The sequence below is a fragment of the Orcinus orca genome, chromosome 9, assembly GCF_937001465.1.
Source record: "Orcinus orca chromosome 9, mOrcOrc1.1, whole genome shotgun sequence".
NCBI lineage: Eukaryota > Metazoa > Chordata > Mammalia > Artiodactyla > Delphinidae > Orcinus > Orcinus orca.
In genome coordinates this window covers 85821455-85842840 of record NC_064567.1, presented here as the reverse complement: position 1 = coordinate 85842840, position 21386 = coordinate 85821455, and the positions used below count along the sequence as shown (strand labels likewise).

At 40.5% G+C, this 21386-nt stretch overlaps 1 protein-coding gene across 1 annotated transcript in view; it reads left to right on the top strand.

The window, feature by feature from the left end:
• Positions 1-14712: 14712 nt before the first annotated feature.
• The window catches only part of FBXL13 (F-box and leucine rich repeat protein 13), a 183125-nt gene continuing 176451 nt past the window's right edge, over positions 14713-21386 (top strand). Inside the window, 1 exon segment of the mRNA XM_033437530.2 lies at positions 14713-14787. Coding sequence (XP_033293421.1) covers positions 14713-14787 — 75 coding nt within the window.

The window sequence follows — 21386 nt, the reverse complement described above, 5'->3', positions numbered from 1 at the left end:
CTATTTACCAGCTGAGAGACTTAACCTCTCCAAGACTCAGTTTCTTCATCTATTACATGGGAGTTAATAATGCCTACCTTAAAGCATTTTTATGTCTTTGGATATATACCCAAGAGTGGAATTGCTGGATCACGTGGTAGTCCCATTTTTAGTTTTATGAGGAATGTCCATACTGTTTTCCACAGTGGCTGCACCAATTTACATTCCCACCAACAGTGTATAATGATTCCCTTTCCTCCACAGCCTCACCAACACTTGTTATTTGTGGTCTTTTTGATGACAGCATTCTGACAGGTGTGAGGTGATATCTCACTGTGGCTTTGATTGGCATTTCTCTGATCATTAGCAATGCTGAGCATCTTTTCATGTCCCTGTTGCCCATCTACATGTCTTCTTAGGAAAAATATCTGTTCAGGTCTTCTGCCCATTTTCTAACCAGGTTCTTTTTTTGGTATTGAGTTGTATAAGGTGTTTATATATTTTGGATATTAAGTAACCCCTTGTTGGTTGCATCATTTGCAAATATTTTCGCCCATTCAGTAAGTTGTGTTTTTGTTTTGCAAATGGATTCCTTTGTTGTGCAAAAGCTTTTCAGTTTAATTAGGTCCTATTTGCTTATTTTTACTTTTGTTTCCTTTGCCTTAGGAGACAGGTTCAAAAAAATATTGCTACGATTTATGTCAAAGAGTGTTCTGCCTATGTTTTCTTCCAGTAGTTTTATACTTTCCAGTCTTACATGTAGGTCTTTGTTCCATTTTGAGTTTATTTTTGCATATGATATGAGAAAATGTTCTAATTTCATGCTTTTAAATGTAGCTGTCCAATTTTCTAAGCACCACTGATTAAAAAGACTAGCTTTTCCCCATTGTATATTCTTGCCTCCTTTGTTGTAGATTAATTGACCATAAGTTCTTGCTTTATTTCTGATCTATTCTGTTCCATTGATCTATGTGTTTCTGTGCCAGTACCATACTGTTTTGATAAATGTAGCTTTGCAGTATAGTCTGAAGTCCAGGAGCCTGATTCCTCCAGCTTTATTCTTCTTTCTCAAGATTGTTTTGGCTATTCGGGGTGTTTTGTGTTTCCATAAATATTTTTAAATTATTTGCTCTAGTTTTTGAAAAAATGCCATTGGTATTTTGATAGGGATTGCATTGAATCTGTAGATTGCCTTGGAGAATATGGTCATTTTAACAATATGAATTCTTCCAATCAATGCACAACATATATATCTTTCCATCTATTTGCATCATCTTCAATTTCTTTCATCAGTGTCTTAAAGTTTTCTAGGTATAGGTCTTCTAACTCCTTACGCAGATTTATACTTAGGTATTTTATGCTTTTTGATGTGATAGAAAATGGGATTGTTTCCTTAATTTCTCTTTACAATAGTTCGTTGTTAGTGTATAGATATGCAACCGATTTCTGTATAGTAATTTTGCATCTTGCAACTTTTCCAAATTCATTGATGAGCTTTTTGGTGGTGTCTTTGAGATTTTCTATGTATAGTATCATGTCATTTGCAAACAGTGACAGTCCTACTTTTTGCTTTCAAATTTGGATTCCTTTTATTTCTTTTTCTTGTCTGATTGCTGCGGCTAGGACGTCCAATACTAGTTGAATAAAAGTGGCAAGAGTGGGCATCCTTATCTTGTTCCTGATCTTAGAGGAAAATGCTTTTTACCACTGAATATCATGTTAGCTATGGGCTTCTCATATACGGCCTTTATTATGTTGAGGTATTTCCATCTATACCAACTTGGTTGAGGGTTTTGTTAAAAAAAAAAAAGGATCCTGAATTTGTCAAAACATTTTTGCATCAGTTGAGATGATCATATGATTTTTATTCTACAATTCATTAATGTGGTGTATCACACTGATTCATTTGCCAACATTGAACCATTCTTGCATCCTTGGAATTAATCCCAATTGATCATGGTGTATGATCTTTTTATTGTATTGTTAAATTCAGTTTACTAATATTTTGTTGAGGACTTTTGTATCTATGTTCAATGATATTGGCCTGCAATTTTCTTTTCTGTGTGATATCTTTGTCTTGTTTTGGCATCAGGGTGATGCTGGCCTCATAGAATGAGTTCAGAAGCATTCCTTCCTCTGCAACTTTTTGGAATAGTTTGAGAAGGACACGTGTTAACACTTCTCTAAATGTTTGGTAGAATTTACCCGTGAAGACATCTGGTCCTGGACTTTTGTTTGTTGGGAGTTTTAAAAACTATTCAATTTCATTACTGGTAATTGGTCTGTTCATGTTTCCTATTTCTTACTGGTTCAGTCTTGGGAGATTGTACATTTCTAGGAATTTGTCCATTTCTTCTAGGTTTTCCATTTTATTGGCATATAGTTGTTCATAGTAGTATTTTATAATCCTTTCTATTTCTGTGGTATTGGTCCTAACCTCTTTTTCATTTCTGATTTTATTGATTTGGGCCCTCTCTTTTTGTTTTTATGAGTCTGGCTAAAGGTTTATCAATTTTATCTTACCAAAGAACTAGCTCTCAGTTTCACTGATATTTTCTATTTTTTTTATGAGTCTATTTCATTTATTTCTGCTCTGATCTTTATAATTTCTTTCCTTCTGCTAAGTTTGGGTTTTGTTTGGTCTTCTTTTTCTAGTTCCTTTAAGTGTAAGGTTAGGTTATTTGAGAATTTTCTTGTTTCCTGAGGCTGGCCTGTATCGCATAAAATGCCCTCTTAAAACTGCTTTTCCTGGGCTTCCCTGGTGGCGCAGTGGTTGAGAGTCCGCCTGCTGATGCAGGGGACATGGGTTTGTGCCCCGGTCTGGGAAGATCCCACATGCCGCAGAGCGGCTAGGCCCGTGAGCATGGCCACTGAGCCTGCGCGTCCGGAGCCTGTGCTCCACAATGGGAGAGGCCACAACAGTGAGAGGCCCGCGTACCACAAAAAAAAATAAATAAATAAAACAACAAAAAAACCTGCTTTTCCTGCATCCCATAGATTCTGGATCTTTGTGTTTCTGTTTTCATTTGTCTCCAGTATTTTTTACTTTCTTCTTTGATTTCTTCAGTGATCTACTGGTTGTTCAACAGCACATGTTTTAGCCTCCAAGTATTTGTTTTTTGCAGTTTTTTCCTTGTAGTTAATTTCTAGTCTCATACTATTGTGGTTGGAAAAGACGGTTGATATAACTTCAATTTTCTTAAATTTACTGAGACTTTTTTTGTGGCCTAGCATGTGATCTACCCTGAAAAACTGTCCATGTGCACTTGAAAAGAATGTGTATTCTGCTGCTTTTGGATGGAATGTTTTATATATATCTAATAGTTCTATCTGGTATAATGTGTCATTTAAAGCCACTGTTTCCTTATTCATTCTCTGTCTGTATGATCTGTCCACTGATGTAAGTGGTGTGTTAAAGTCCCAAACTATTATTGTGTTACTATCGATTTCTCCCTTTATGTCTCTTAATATCTGCTATGTACTTACGTGCTCCTATGATGGGTGCACATGTTTAAAATTGTTACATCTTCTTCTTGATTCTATTATAGATTTCTGGTTTGTAGTTACCATGACTCATATATAGCAATACATATATATATACATACACACACACACACATATGTATATATGTGACTGTTTTAAGTTGCTGATCTCTTCATTTCAAACACATTTTAACAACCCTGCATTTTTACTCCCCCCATGCCCATGACTACTGTCTTTGACATCATATTTTACATCTTTTTGTTTTGTGTATCTCTTTACTTACTGTGGATATAGACGATTTCACTACTTTTGTCTTTTACCCTTCCTACTAGCTTGGCATGCAGTTGATTTACTACCTTTACTGTATATTTACCTTTACTAATGACATTTTTCCTTTTGTAATTTTCACGTTTCTAGTTGTGCCTTTTTCCTTTCCACTTAAAGTCATTTTAACAATTCTTGTAGAGGTGATGGGAGACAAGATGGCGGAGTAGAAGGACTTGAGCTCACCTTCTCTTACAAAAACACCAAAAACACAACTAACTGCCGAATAACCATGTTTTTTGTTCAAGTCAACAAAAAAAAGACTTGAACCTACCAAAAAAGACACTCTGCACCGAAAAACAAAGAAGAAGCCACAACAAGACAGTAGGAGGAGCGCTTCTGTTATATAATCAAATCCCATACCTGCCAAGTGGGTGACCCACAAACTGAAAAATAATTATATCACAAAGGTTCTCCCACAGGAATTAAGAGTTCTGAGCCCCACATGAGGCTCCCCAGCCTGAGGGTCTGGAATTGGGAGTAGGAGACTTCAGAGCATTTTGCTTTGAGGGTCAGTGAGGCTTGAGTGCGGGACTCCACAGGACTGGGGGAAACTGAGACGCCACTCTTAGAGGGTGCACACAAGGTTTCATGTGCACTGGGACCCAGGGTAAAGCAGTGAGTCCACAGAAGCCTGGACCAGACCCACCTGCGGATCTTAGAGGGACTCCTGGGGAGGTGGGGGTTGGCTGTGGCCCAATACAGGGGCAACGTCACTGGTGGCGGAGGCCCCTAGGAAATACTCCTCAGTGTGAGCTCTCCTGGAGGTCACCATTTTGGCACCGAGACCTGGCCCCATCCAACAGCCTGCAGACTCCAGTGCTGGGATGCCTCAGGCCAAACAACCAACAGGGTGGGAACACAGCCCAACCCATCAGCAGACAGGCTGCCTAAAGTTGTCTTGAGCCCAGAGCCACTTCTAGACATGCCACTTGATATGGCACTGTCCACCAGAAGGACAAGACCCAGCTCCACTCACCAGTGGGCAGACACGAGTCCCTCCCACAAGGAAGCCTGCACAAGCTCCCAGACCGACCTCACCCACTAGAGGGCAGACATCAAAAGCAAGAACTACAATCCTGCAGCCTGCAGAACAGAGCCCACAAACCCAGAAAGTTAGAAAAAAAATGAGATGGCAGAGAAATATGTTCCAGGTGATGGAACAAGATAAAACCCCAGAAGAACAACTAATTGAAGTGGATATAGGCAATCTGCCTGAAAAATAATTCGGAACAATGATAGTAAAGATGATCCAAGATCTCGGAAAAACAATGGAGGCACAGACTAAGAAGATACAAGAAATGTTAAACAAAGAGTTAGAAGATTTAAAGAACAGAGATGGGGCTTCCCTGGTGGCGCAGTGGTTGAGAATCCACCTGCTGATGGAGGGGACACGGGTTTGTGCCCTGATCTGGAAAGATCCCACATGCCGTGGAGCGGCTGGGCCCGTAAGCCATGGCCACTGAAGCTGTGCGTCCGGAGCCTGTGCTCCACAACGGGAGAGGCCACAACAGTGAGAGGCCCGCGTACCGCAAAAAAAAAAAAAAAAAAGAACAGAGATGAACAATACAATAACTGAAATGAAAAATACACTAGAAGGAATCAGTAGCAGAATAAATGGCACAAAAGAATGAATAAGTGAGCTGGAAGACAGATTGGTGGAAATCACTGCTGCAGAACAGGACAAAGAAAAAACAAAAGAAACGAGGACAGTCTAAGAGACTTCTGGAACAACATTAAAGGCACCAACATTCACGTTATAGGGGTCCCAGAAAGAGAAGAGAGAAAGGACCTGAGAAAATATTTGAAGAGATAGTAACTGAAAATTTCCCTAACATGGGAAGGGAAACACTCAAGTCCAGGAAGCGCAAAGAGTCCCATACAGGATAAATCCAAGGAGGAACAGGCTGAGACACATATTAAACAAACTGACAAAAATTAAAGACAAAGAGAAAACATGAAGAGCAGTAAGAGAAAAGCAACAAATAACATACAAGGGAATCCCCATAAGGTTATCAGCTGATTTTTCGGCAGAAACTCTGCAGGCCAGAAGGAAGTGGTACAATGTATTTAAAATGATGAAAGGAAAAACCTACATCCAAGAATACTCTACCCAGCAAGGCTTTCGTTCGGATTTGACAGAGAAATCAAAAAGCTTTACAGACAAGCAAAAGTTAAGGGAATTCAGCATCACCAAACCAGCGTTACAACAGGTGCTAAAGGAACTTCTCTAGGCAAAAAAGAAAAGTGAAAAAGGAGAAGTTACAACAGACACCGCAGAAATACAAAGCATCCTAAGAGACTACTACAAGCAACTCTATGCCAATAAAATGGACAACCTGGAAGAAATGAACAAATTCTTAGAAAGGTATAAGCTTCCAAGACTGAACCAGGAAGAAATAGAAAATATGAACAAACCAATCACAAGTAATGAAATTGAAACTGTGATTTAAAACCTTCCAACAAACAAAAGTCCAGGACCAGATGGCTTCACAGGTGAATTCTATCAAACATTCAGAGAAGACCTAACACCCATCCTTCTCAAACTCTTCCAAAAAATCGCAGAAGAAGGAACACTCCCAAACTCATTCTATGAGGCCAACATCACCCTGATACCAAAACCAGACAAAGATACTACAAAAAAGAAAATTACAGACCAATATCACTGGTGAATATAGGTGCAAAAATCCTCAACAAAATACTAGCAAACAGAATCCAACAACACATTAAAACAATCATACACCATGATCAAGTGGGATTTATCCCAGCGATGCAAGGATTCTTCAATATACGCAAATCAATCAATGTGATACACCATATTAACTAACTGAAGAATAAAAATCATATGATCATCTCAATAGATGCAGAAAAAGCTTTTGACAAAATTCAACACCCATTTATGATAAAACCCTCCAGAAAGTGGGCATAGAGGGAACTTACCTCAACATAATAAAGGCCATATACAACAAACCCACAACAAACATCATTCTCAATGGGGAAAAACTGAAAGCATTTCCTCGAAGATCAGGAACAAGACAAGGATGTCTACTCTCACCACTATTATTCAACATAGTTTTGGAAGTCCTAGCCATGGCAATCAGAGAAGAAAAAGACATAAAAGGAATACAAATTGGAAAAGAAGTAAAACTGTCACTGTTTGCAGATGACATGATACTATACATAGAGAATCCTAAAAATGCCACCAGAAAACTACTAGAGCTAATCAATGAATCTGGTAAAGTTGCAGGATACAAAATTAATGCACAGAAATCTCTTGCATTCCTATACACTAATGATGAAAAATCTGAAAGAGAAATTATGGAAACACTCCCATTCACCACTGCAACAAAAAGAATAAAACACCTAGGAATAAACCTACCTAGGGAGACAAAAGACCTGTATGCAGAAAACTATAAGACACTGATGAAAGAAATTAAAGATGTTACCAACAGATGGAGAGATATACCATGTCCTTGAATTGGAAGAATCAATATTGTGAAAATGACTATACTACCCAAAGCAATCTACAGATTCAATGCAATCCCTATCAAATTACCAATGGCATTTTTTATGGACAAGAAAAAATCATCTTAAAATCTGTATGGAGACACAAAAGACCCCAAATAGCCAAAGCAGTCTTGAGGGAAAAAAACGGAGCTGGAGGAATCAGACTCCCTGATTTCAGACTATACTACAAAGCTACAGTAATCAAGACAATATGGTACTGACACAAAAACAGAAACATAGATCAATGGAATAGGATAGAAAGCCCAGAGATAAACCCATGCACCTATGGTCAACTAATCTATGACAAAGGAGGCAAAGATACACAATGGAGAAAAGACAGTCTCTTCAGTAAGTGGTGCTGGGAAAACTGGACAGCTACATGTAAAAGAATGAAATTAGAACACTCCCTAACACCATACACAAAAATAAACTCAAAATGGATTCGAGACCTAAATGTAAGACCAGACGCTATAAAACTCTTAGAGGAAAACATAGGAAGAACACTCTTTGACATAAATCACACCAAGATCTTTTTTGATCCACCTCCTAGAGTAATGGAAATAAAAACAAAAATAAACAAATGGGACCTAATGAAACTTCAAAGCTTTTGCAAAGCAAAGGAAACCATAAACAAGACAAAAAGACAACCCTCAGAATGGGAGAAAATATCTGCAAACAAATCAATGGACAAAGGATTCATCTCCAAAATATATAAACAGCTCATTGCAGCTCAATATCAAAAAAAAAAAATCCAATCCAAAAATGGGCAGAAGACCTAAATAGACATTTTTCCAAAGAAGACATACAGGTGACCAAGAAGCACATGAAAAGCTGCTCAACATCACTAATCATTAGAGAAATGCAAATCAAGCCTACAATGAGGTATCACCTCACACCAGTTAAAATAGGCATCATCAGAAAATCTACAAACAACAAATGCTGGAGAGGGTGCAGAGAAAATGGAACCCTCTTGCACTGTTGGTGGGAATGTAAATTGATACAGCCACTATGGAGAACAGTATGGAGGTTCCTTAAAAAACTAAAAATAGAATTACCATATGATCCAGCAATCCCACTACTGGGCATATACCCAGAGCAAACCATAATCCAGAAAGACACATGCACTCCAATGTTCACTGCAGCACTATTTACAATAGCCAGGTCATGGAAGCAACCTAAATGTCCACTGACAGACAAATGGATAAAGAAGTTGTGGTACATATATACAATGGAATATTACTCAGCTATAAACAGGAATGAAACTGAGTCATTTGTTGAGACGTGGACGGATCTAGCGAGTGTCATACAGAGTTAAGTAAGTCAGAAAGAGAAAAACAAATATCGTATATTAACGCATGTATGTGGAAACCTAGAAAAGTGGTACGGATGAGCCAGTTTTCAGGGCAGAAGTTGAGACACAGATGTAGAGAACAGACATGCGGACACCAAGGGGGGAAAACCGTGGTGGGGTGGGGACGGTGGTGTGCTGAATTGGGTGATTGGGTTTGACATGTGTACACTGATGTGTATAAAATCGATGACTAATAAGAACCTGCAGTATAAAAAAACAACTAAACTTTCTTTGGGTTATTTTTATGGAAATATGTTAATATAAATGTTTCAGACATTACGTGAAATTTCTAAAAATCTTGTATGTTCTGGTATTATGTTATAAGTCATAATTCTAGTTATTACTTTAAAATGTATATCTCAGAAATAACTAAATTTCCTTGTCAATTGCATTATTATGAACTTTCATCAAATCTTTAACCGTGGTCATTTTTAAGTCTTTTGTCATTTACAGACAGTTCTCGGTGTACTCTGATGCTTTTGCAAATATGTTCCTATAAAAGGGTTTCATCTTCAAGGAATTCATGGAAAAGACTCTGACATGTACAGGTTTCTGGTAACTGACTATACTGCTGAACTGAATGAATAAGCATTTTCAGAACTCTAAAGGAAAACTGATGAACTCATAAAGTGCTAACAAAAGATCAAGATGAAAAAAAATTGATTACACGGGACTGAGTGAACTGATGAGGATGATTATAATTTTTGTGACCTTCTGTTTGAATAAAAAAAAAAATCCCACAAGGACTCAGAGGCAAAAAATATACAAATCAATTTTCACTGCAAAGTAAAGGAGCTATTACAGTGGAGGATAACTGGAGTGAATGTCAATATTATGACATAGTGTGAGTGTGTTTCGTGTTTGGCAATTGCAATCATTGTTGCTTTTGTTGTGGTCATCCATTTACAATGCTTGGTGTCAGTCTATCTCTTGTAAAAATAAAATACTGTGTGTGTGTGTGTGTGTGTGTGTGTGTGAAAAACAAAACAAAAAAAACAAAATAATAAAATATTAAAAAAAAGAAAACAAAACAGAATACTCTACCCAGCAAGGCTCTTGTTCGGATTTGACAGAGAAATCAAAAATGTTTACAGACAAGCAAAAGTTAAGGGAATTCAGCATCACCAAACCAGCTTTACAACAAATGCTAAAGGAACTTGTCTAGGCGAAAAAGAAAAGCCCAAAACTAAAAACAAGAAAATTATGAATGGGTAAAGCTCACTGGTAAAGGCAAACATACAGTAAAGTTAGGAAATCATCCACACACAAATATCAAAACCATCAACTGTGAGGAGAGTAGAAATGCAGGACATTGGAAATGTATTTGAGATTAAGAGACCAGCAACTCAAAACTATCTTGTTTATATATATATGTACTGCTATATCAAAACCTCATGGATGGTAACTGCAAACCAAAAATCCACAACAGAAACTCACATGCTTCCTGATTTCAAACTATATTATAGTAATCAAAACAGTATGGTATCGGCACAAAGACAGACACATAGATGAGTGGAATAGAACAGACAGCCCAGAAATAAACCCACACACATGATCAATTAATTTGTGACAAAGGAGCCAGGACTATACAATAGGGAAAGAAGAGTCTCATTAATAAATGGTGTTGGAAAAACTGGACAGCTACACGCCAAAGAATCAAACCAGTTCATCTGTACCATTTTTCTACAGATGAACCAGTCTGCAAGGCAGAAATAAAGACAGAGATGTAGAGAACAAACATATGGACACTAAGGGGGGAAAGCAGTGGATGGTGGTGGGATGAATTGGGAGATTGGGATTGACATATATACACTAATATGTATAAAATAGGTAACTAATAAGAACCTGCTGTATAAAAAATAAAATAAAATTCACACACAAAAAAGAAGGAAACCGAACCACTATCTCACACAATACACAAAAATCAACTCATAAAGGATTAAAGTCTTAAATATAAGACCTGAAACCTAGGGGCTTCCCTGGTGGCTCAGTGGTCAAGAATCTGACTGCCAATGCAGGGGACACGGGTTTGAGCCCTGGTCTGGGAAGATCCCACATGCCGCGGAGCAACTAAGCCCGTGCGCCACAACTACTAAGCCTGCGCTCTAGAGCCCGTGGGCCACAACTACTGAAGCCCCTGCGCCTAGAGCCCATGCTCCGCAACGAGAAGCCACCGCAGTGAGAAGCCCGCGCACAACAACAAAGAGTAGCCCCCACTTGGCGCAACTAAAGAAAAGCCCACATGCAGCAAGGAAGACCCAAAAGCAGCCAATAAATAAATAAATAATAAATTCTTAAAAAAAAGACCTGAAACCTAAAACTCCTAAAAAAAATAGATGGTAAGCTCCTTGACATGGGTCTTGACATGATTTTTTGGATTTGACCAAAAGCAAAAGCAACAAAAGCAAAATAAACAAGTGGAACTACATGAAAAAATCTTCTGTACAGCAAAGTAAGCCATCAACAAAATAAAAAGGCAACCCATGAAATGGGAGAAAGTATTTGTAAATCATTTATCTGATAAATGGTTACTATCTAAAATATATTAAAAAACTCAAGCAACTCAATAGGAAAAAAAAAAAGAAACAATCTAATTATAAAATGGGCAGAGGCTCTGAATGGACCTTCCCCAAAGACATTCAAATGGCCAACAAGTACATGAAAAGGGGCTCAACATCACTAATCTTCAGGGAAATGCAAACCAAAACCACAATTAGCTATCACCTCACACCTGTTAGAATGGCTATCCTCAAAAAGACAACAGATAACACGTGTTGGTTAGGATGTAGAGAAAAGGGAACCCTTGTGCACTGTTGGTGGGGATGTAAATTTCCAATCACTATGGAAAATATGGAGGTTCCTCAAAAAATTAAAAATAGAACTACCAGGGACTTCCCCGCAGTCTAGTGATTTAAGACTTCACCTTCCAATGAAGGGGGTGCAGGTTCAATCCCTGGTCAGGGAGCTAAGATCCCACAGGCCTCGTGGCCAAAAAACCAAAACATAAAACAGAAGCAATATTGTAACAATTCAATAAAGACTAAAAATGGTCCACAGCAAAAAAAAACTTTAAAAAAAAATTGTAAAAAAACAGAACTACCGCATGATCTAGCAATTCCACTTCGTGATTCCACGAAATCACCACCTTGAAAAGATACTTGCACTGCCATGTTCACTGAAGCATTATTTACAATAGCCAAGACATGGAAACAACCTAAGTGTCAATCGATGGATGAATGCAGAAATAAAACGTGATAACACACACACACACACACACTCACACTCACACATACATACAATGGAATGCTATTCAGCCATAAAAAAGAAGGAAATCCTCCCATTTGTGACAACATGGATGCATCCTGAGGGCATGATGTCCAGAGAAATAAGTCAGACGATGAAAAACAAATACACAATGATCTCACTTTTATGTGGAATCTAAAAAACTCAACTCATAGAAACAGAGTGTCATGGTGGTTGCCAGGGGCTGGGGGCTGAAGGAAATGGGAAGATCTGGGTCAAAGGGTACAAACTTTCAGTTATAAGGGCAATGAGTACTAGGAGTGTAAAGTACAGCTTGATGACTACAGTTAACAATACCGTATTGTATACTTGAAAGTTGCTAAGACGGTAGAACTTAAAAGTTCTCATCACAAGAAAACTTGTGGTGATGGATGTCAACTAACCTTACTATGGTGATCATTTTGCAATATATACAAATGTCAAACCATTATGTTGTACATCTAAAACTAATACAGTGTTTATCTCAATTTAAAAAAAATAGATCACCCTCCAAAACATAAGGGTGATGCTGACAAAATGGGTATTTCTTGAGTCTTCTTCAAAGAAAAAAGTGTAGCTTCAGGTAGTGGCTGTGAGCAACGTATTTTGTAAGTTGCCTGGCCAAGGTACTGGTGATTTTGGGGGGGTAGTAAGACTTTGTCAGTGTTCATCATGTTGAGTAAGTGTAAGTGAGAAGGTATCTGAGTTCGGGTCACCTGACTACTTATACAGAAATATCTCTGACACAAAGACAACAAAGTAGGCTTTGGAAGTAAAGGTAAGTCCAAATCTGTTTTAAAATGAATTTTTTTCCCCCTTGTGCCAAAAGGGAAAGAAACCTTTCACCCACTCCCTTTTCTGAGAACACTTCCTTGAGCAAACTAGTAATTGTAAATCCTTTGTCTGTCCCTTTGATATAAATATACAACTTTTTAAAAGCTAAGTAAGCCTCTTGCCGGTTTAAAACCCAAGAAAATCTTTCTTAGCGTCTTTGGTGTCATCTGAAGTGTAAACATCAAGGAAGATGGAGTCCCCATCTCCTTGTCTCTGGGTGAGTCAGAGCTCGGTTCTTGGCTCTGTGTTGTAACTATGCGGTTATCATAGATACTGAGAAGTCTTATTTTTCTTCTACATAACGGCTATTAGCTAACACAAATACCACCCCAACTACCTGTGAATTTAGAATGAACTACGCGTAGCAAATGGTTCTGTCAAGTCCTCTTAAGGACAAATTACTGTTTATCTTGACGGCATGTACTTAATATGAAATAGGTTATAGATTATCTCTGGTTGGATACATAAAGGGGTGAGAATTCTGTCTTTGCAATCCCATTAGCAGATTGCCCGTGATGGGCGTAGCAATCTGGTTTAATGCTTATTCTCTAATAAAGCTATTTAGTTCTTTCCTACATTTGTAGAGAGGAATTTCTTGGTTGGTAGGAGATTTTATTTTTAATTATTTCTGTAACAGCTTTCATGACCTGAAATACCCCCTAGAACATTCAACAAGTTGTTAGAATCCTGAATGCAGCAATCAATTTTTGGACCGAAACCTAACCATGCACTTGTCCGCCAGGAGGGTGTCCTCCATGCAGACAACCGTTCTAATTTGATATACATAGCTATATCTGTATCTCCAGGATCTCTCGCATACTTTGTGTGTGTGTGTGTGTGTGTGTGTATATATATATATATATATATATATATAGACCACGGCGACTTCAAAGTACCTCCCCTCAGAACTGCCCCTCTGGCGTCCCTTCTTCCAGGCTACCTGCACGCAGAATTTCATCTATCGCCCAGAATCCCCCTGGTAACACAAAGGCCGGGAGCAAGCTTTAACGTTGAGAGGCAATCAACACGCTTTTGAGAAACAGTTCTCAGCTGTGACGCCAGACTCAGAAAGAAAGTCTGGGCAATTTTTCATCCCGGAATTTTGAACAAAGAAATGGAGGCGGGGAACCAGCTCTGAACCCTACACTCACCCAATCACGTGGAAGACCCGTCTTTTGCACCTGGGCTTCCCGACTTTGCCCTTCTCATCAGCCTCCCTCCCTGGCTGGGCTCCTTATTTACTCCCAGCACTGGAAAGCTACGAGCACCTGTGGCGTCTTCAACCCCCACTCTGGGAAAGCCACAGTCCCAGTCCCCGCCCACCTGCCAGGCACCCCGTGGCCTCACCTGCAGACCGCGAGGGGCGCAGCCGTAGCCCGGGGACGCCTCGCCGCCGGCCCCGCGTCAGCCTGTAGAAGCAGTAGCAGGCGCCGGCCGCTAGGACCAGGCCCGCCGCCACCCAGCCCACATCCCGGGCGCCGCCCATGCTGCCGCTGGGGCCACGCGCAGCGCTGGGCCTGGCGCAGGATGGTCCGAAGCCAGAGGGTGCTGCCGCCGTCCGGGTTCTAGCCGACGGAGAAAGGAAATGGGCGACTGAGCTCCGCCTCTCGGAAACCGCCCTGTCGGCCCGGACGCGTCCCGGCGGCTTCCTCGAGTCTGGGCGGGGCGCGGGTGAAGGAGAGCGAGACTCGGTGAAGAGCTGCAAGGACTGAACGCCCCAAGAGCACACACCAGGGACCGCCCCCAGGCCGACCCGAGGTTCACCTCCCTCCCGGCAGTCCTCGGCACGAGGGTGGGCGCTCGGGGGAACGCAGCGCCTAGCCCCTCCCCTCCACGCAGCGTGGTTGCCGGGGCAACGCCGAGACGCGCTAGCCCCTAGCCAGGCGCGGCTCCTGCTGCGCGGGGCGTGAAGAGCAGGCTGGAAGCGCAGAGTTTCAGCAGGGCCTCTGGTCATGGCCTCGCTGCGCCTTGCCAGCCCCAGGCTGAGGAACTACTTCAAGGAGAAATACATTCCTCAGGTCTGCGAGGTACTGGAGCCAAGTGGCGCCGGAGTTAGAAGAGAAAGGAATTGGAAGAGATTTCCCAGAGGAGGGACTGGGGTTTGGTGGAGAGAGGGAGTGGAGGTTCAGAGGAGCGAAAAGGAAAGGATGAAGTCACATTTGGGCAGGTCGGCGGTCTGGGCTGAACATACCGATCAGAGTTGAAGACAGAGGGGTGACAGTGGCTGAAAGGGGGGAATGGGTGACATCTCCCAGAGAGAAGGAACAAAGGGCCTCGGGACAGAAACCCCAAACTCCAACTTTTAAGTTTTGGACAAGAGGAGCCTGAAGACTAGAGGAGTGAGAATGAAGTGCTGTGGAGACAGAGAAGGAAAAGCAGGAGAGTGTGGCTTTATGAAGAGAGTGGGCAATAGTGTCACCTAAGATAAGGACCTGAAAAGGTGTAGTGGATTTGACCCAAGGTGAGTTTGGGTTTTCAGTAGAGCGATGAAGGCAGAAAATAGATTTAAGTTGGCTGAGGAGTGGAAGCTGAGACATTTAGATGGAAGGTAGTTAGCCCTTTGTGAGGAAGGACCGCACAACCAGGACTTAAACACGGGAGGAAGGACTGTCCTCACCCACCCGCCTTGTAACAGGAGGGAAGGAGGACAAGAGGTGGATAGGTTTTGTAGGTTTGGGGATAGGAAGTCAAGAACGTTCTCTTCTGGTGACTTCCATTTTCTCTGCTAATATTAGGTGAAATATTTGCCAAGAATGAGTATGTTTGGGTGGGGATGGAGGGTGCAGAAGAGGTTTTGAGTAGTTAAGTTATGCGGAGAAGGAGGGAGAGTTAGAAGTCTAGGGAAGGAAAGAGAAGGAGAGCCAGGCAGTGTTGAGAGCCCAGCTTGGGGTAGTAACTCTCCTACGCAGGTGGGAGGGCAATTCAGTATAGCTCCTCCTTTTTGGATGGTAATTTAGAAATATGTATTAAAATGTTAAATATGAATACCCTTTGACCAAGCATTTCCACTTCTGAGGATCCACTTTAGAGACATATTTGCACATGTAACCAGAAGGATGTACAAGTATTTTCATTATAACATTGTTCATAGTGAAAATGGTTATTACCTAAGTGTAAGTAAGGGAATGGGATATTATGTAGAATAAAATATACCTGTACCTTTTGAGAAGAAGGGCTCTCTGACATATTAAATTTTAAAAAGAAAAGAAAAAAATGCAAATTGCTTAACAAAGTGTGTACTACAATCTAGCTACCTATCTGATTTCATATATGTATGTATATGTGTATATATGTGTGTTTATATGTATATATATGTACATGCACATATATATCTATATTTAAGACAATAATACATGCATAGAACATATGGCAAACTTAACAGCAATGTTTTGGGGAATGGTTTTAGGAGAGAACTCTCATCTTTTACTCCATATACATCTGTATTGTTTTAATTTTTTTATGATGAGTTTCATTCATGTTTTACCTCTGTACAATTATATTTGAAAATGTGTAGAGAGCATGGTACTCATCTTCCCAGTTATATGATTTTCTCAAGCAGCACTCAGTAAATCAGATGCAGGTACACAAATAAGAGTTGACTTCATCCAGGATAGGAGTTTGCCAGACATATATAATGGAAGGGCAATGGTGAGGGAGCTAAGCTTTTGAGAGTGCCTGAAGTGATGGGCAAGGACTCTAAGGACTGGGTGGGAAATGAGAACAAGACATAATACTGATATGTGGGTAGAAAGTAGAAGTTTGTAAGAGGGGAATGAAGAGGGGTAGAGGGAGTAATTGAGTGAGGGAGCTGGAAAATAGGAGATGGGGGTCAGAAAGTGGAATGTTGGTATAGTTCTCTCTCAGTATCTTCATCTTTTTGTTTTATTAGAACTTTTTCTTGGTCAGATATATTAACACATGACTTCAGGGCTTCCCTGGTGGCGCAGTGGTTGAGAATCTGCCTGCCAATGCAGGGAACACGGGTTCGAGCCCTGGTCTGGGAAGATCCCACATGCAGTGGAGCACCTGGGCCCGTGAGCCACAACTACTGAGCCTGCGCGTCTGGAGTCTGTGCTCCGCAACAAGAGAGGCCGCGATAGTGAGAGGCCCGCGCACCGCGATGAAGAGGGGCCCCCGCTTGCCACAACTAGAGAAAGCCCTTGCACAGAAACGAAGACCCAACACAGCCATAAATAAATAAAAATAACACATGACTTCATAGTGCAAAATTCCAAACTTATAAAAAGGAAATGGACTTAGTTTCCAAAGGGAGAACCTGAAAAATCTGTGGATCATCAATTTTCCCTCTTTGAAACCATTTTTGTACTATCATATCAATACAAGTAGGCCTGGAGGGGTGAAACTATCCTGGGGAGAAAGAGCCTCCTCAAAGGACCTAATACAGTTGTCCCTCAGTATCCTCAGGGTTGGTTCCAGGACCTGCCATGGATACTAAAATCTGTGCATGCCCAAGGACCTTGTATAAAATGGCATAGTATTTGCATACATACATCCCACTGTATAAATCACCTCTAAATAAATCATCTCTAGATCACTTATAGTACCTAATCCAATGTAAATGCTATGTAAATAGTTGCCTGCACAAAGTGAACTCTTTTGCTTTTTGAAACAATGGAATTTTTCCCCAAACATTTTGGATCCACATTTGGTTGAATCCATGAATGAAGAACCTGCAGATACAGAGGGCTATTTAAGATTCAGGATAAAGCCATTCTGAGTGATGACTCAGTCCAAGTTGGCCGTGGCGCAGGTAGCACAACTGGACTCAAGTTGAGGGTCAGGGAACATCAGGGAAGTAGTAACCTCTCCTTGCCTTGCTCTCCACTTGCCATAACACTACATGGCTGCAAGAGGCATCCCTGGTTCCTCCTCTGGATGAGAGCACCTCTTCCTCACCAGCCTACCATACTGTTTTGCCCCTAGAGAAAAGAGACCCTTAGAAGTGCTCCCCATTGCCTAAGACGATATTCTTCTGAGGAGTCCTTCACTCACCTGTGCTACCACGTTACCAGCAGGTGCAAGAGAGCCTCACACACCCACCTTAACCTGGTTACCTGCTTCCCCTAAGAGACTACCAGGCTGAATCCCATTGTGTCTCATATCCCTGTACATCTATTTGCCTGACCCAATTTTCCATGCCTAGCACTCTTCTAAAACCCATCTTCTGCAAGTTTTGGAATCCATCATCTTTCATCACAGATTTCTATGTATATTTAACCTCTTCTGAACTCCACCTACCTGTCCTGAATAAAACCTGGCTGTCTACTTAGGATATCATTTCCCTGCCAACTTTTGAATAGAGGCTGATTTTTTTTTTCCAATCCTGCTTGATTCACTGGGCTTACTGAATCTGTTGATTGATATTTTTCATCTGTTTTAGAAAATTCTTGGTCATTTTCAAATTCTGCTTCTACCTAATTCTCTCTTCGCCCTCTGGGACTCCGATCATAAATATGTTAGCTTTTTTTTTTTTTTTTTTTTTTAACTTAGTCCTACATGCCTATGCCTCTTTGGCTCTCTTCTGTTTTTTCCCCATTCTCTTTTCTGTGCTTAAGTTTGGATATTTTTCATTGATTGTCTTCACGTTTACAGATTCTGTTTTATGCTGAGTCTCGTCTACTGTTAAATACATCAAATGAATCAAATGAGTTCTTAATTTCAGATGGTATATTTTTCAGTTCTAGAATGTCCATTTGATTTTTTTATACATTCCAATTAATATTCTGCATCTTTTCATCTATTTTGTCTATCATTTCCTGTTTTCTTTAACATGTTATTATTAATTTAAAACCATTGTCTGTTAATATGAATAACTTTGAATTAAATTATTAGAATTTAGTTATTAGAATAGAATAAATGTTCTTTACTCAACTTACTGGTGTGATTTCTGTCTCCTGGCTGGATGCTGACTGATACAGAAGGCTTAAGTGGAACGCTACACAGGGGACTTTCTGGGGAGTTGGAAAATGACTGATGTGTAGGTGTATCCATTGTCAGAATTATACAGCTAGGATTTGTGTTGAATTCATGTAAACTTTACCTAAAAAAATTATAATTGAGAACAGGTGGAAAAATGGGTGACTATATAGATAATACAAAGATCACAGAATGGTGATAATTGTTGAAACTGGGTGATGGGCACATAGGGGTTCATTATACTATTGTTTACTTTATATATGTTTGAAGTTTTCCATAATAAAAAGTTAAAATAAATGATAGTCATGGCTGCTCATAATGTATGTAGCTAGGGATGGATAAAATGACAGGCTTGATTTGGCTGTGCAGTCATTTTCTGTTAGCTTGCTGTATCAATTATTCATTTATGTGTAACACAACTGCAAAACTTCATGGCCTAAAACAACATGACTCATTTAGTTTGCTCAAAAGTCTGAAAGTCTTGCAAGGTTTTTTAAGGAGAGCTTGTCTCTGCTCCATGTGGTACCATCCAGGGTGGATCAGCAGAGGGTTAAAGAGCCACTTTTAAGATGGTTCACTCACATGCCTCGCAAGTTGGTGTCAGATGTTGGCTGGGAGTTCAGTTAGGTCTGTGAACCAGGAGGCTTGGTTCCTCCATATGGGCCTCTCCATGGGCTGCTTGGACTTCCTCACAGTATGGTGGCTGAGTTCTAAGTGCAGGTGTCCCCAGAGAGAACTAGGTAGAAGTTATATCACCATTTATGACCTAGGCTTGGAAGTCAACATAACATTATTTTCACCTAGATTCAAGAGGAGGGAACATATACCCCACTTCTTGATGGGAAGTGTATCAAAGTCACATTGCAAAAAGAGCTCATGGGATGGGATATATTGTTATGGCCATTTAAGGAAATACAATCAGCTATATACCTGGCTTGTTCATTCAAGGGGAATCTGGGATCAAGTTGGATCTCAAAGTATTATCTGAACGAACAAGATGTGGATTACAACACTATCACCCAGTAAGTGGGTCTCAATTCTTCTACAAATATCTCTTCTTTCTTTTCTATGTTCCCCAGGAGCAGATGTATACTGGACATTAACAAGTTGCCTACACAACATCTACTTCCCTCTTCCTAATATTTCTTACATTCTTATTCCATAAACTACCTCTTCCCCATATAGCCCATATGCTTCAGGGAAACTGACTATCCCTATCTCTGGGGTTGGACCCTGATTGGCTTATGACAACCAGCGCATTCAAGTTCCCTGGCCACAATGTTTGTGACTATGACGGGTGGTGGTGAGGATCGTGGGAGAGGGCAAGATGTGACCTAAACCAGTTTAGATCAGGTTGCTTGGTTGGAATGCTGGGACAGAGATATAGCATCTCTGGATGTTTGTGGGGAAGCATGTAGCCCTGGGAGCCATTGCCAATTCTCCTGTGTCCACAAGAAAGATGGTTTTAGGGTGAGCAGATTCTGAGGAAGGTAGAGTCGGGAAATGGAAAGAAATCAGGCCTCTAGTGACATCAGTTAGTCACTGGGTTAAATTCATCCAAAGCATGATCTACCTTTAGAATTTCTAGTGTAGGAGCCAATAAACTCCATGTTAAGTTGAGGTTTATTACTTGAACCCTGAAGTGTGTGAAGCAATACAAGGGGATTATCTATTATTACGAGATTGCCTAGGTTTGATTCTTGGCTTTGCCAATTACTAATTGTGTGACTTTGAGCAACTTTCTAAATCTCTCTGCCTCAGTTTTCTGTGTAGTGAGATTCCAGATGGATGAGAGACAGGCCTTTAGTTTCTAGAGTGGGAGAAAGCAATTGTGAATGGGAAGAACGGGAAAAGAAAATCACAAAGTGTGTCCTGAGGCAAATCAGGTTCTGGAAAGAATACATGGGAAAGGTGAGGATCTGGAAACGGAGTCCTTTATACTATTCACCCTCACATATCCCTTGGAAAGCCTTTGTGGGCTTCTAGAGGTTTGCACACCAGCTTAAAATCTGCTGGATTTTATGTTCAAGTTAGGTTTTTTTTTTAACAACAGATTAGGCTCTGGACACCAGCCAGCCTTTTTTTCTTGGAGGGGATGGCAAGAGTGGTCAGCTAAGAAGGTTACATTTGACCATTTCATCAGCAAGCATTTGCCGGGCATCTACCATGTGCTAGTACAAAACAGATTCAACCATTTGCAGCTATGACTCTGAAGCTGTCTCTAGCTCAAACTTTCTCCTGAGTGCTCTGTGCATTATCCCTTTGGGTGTCCTACAGACACATTAAAGAAGTGAAAAGAAATAGGCGAAGTTAATTTTAACAAGAGATTTTCTACCAACCAATCTATCCAGGCTATAATCATTTCAACATGGACTCAATATAAAATCATATTAAGTCTTCAGAATTGAGTGTGTATTTTACACTTGCAGCACATCTCACTTTGGACTAGCCACATCTGAAGTGCTCAATAGCCACATGAAACTGGTAGCTGCCATATTAGTGCAGGTCTGGAATGCATTAACATATTTAATAAGCCAGAGAAAATTACCTTTGACCCAGATATGATCATTGTGTCTTTGAGAAGGTTGTTGTTTTCACAGGCACCAAGCTTCTGGAACTTCAGGAAGAGTCTGAGTGGCACAGGGAGGGTGGAGCGGCTGTCTAGTCAGGTTGGTCACCTGCAATCAGT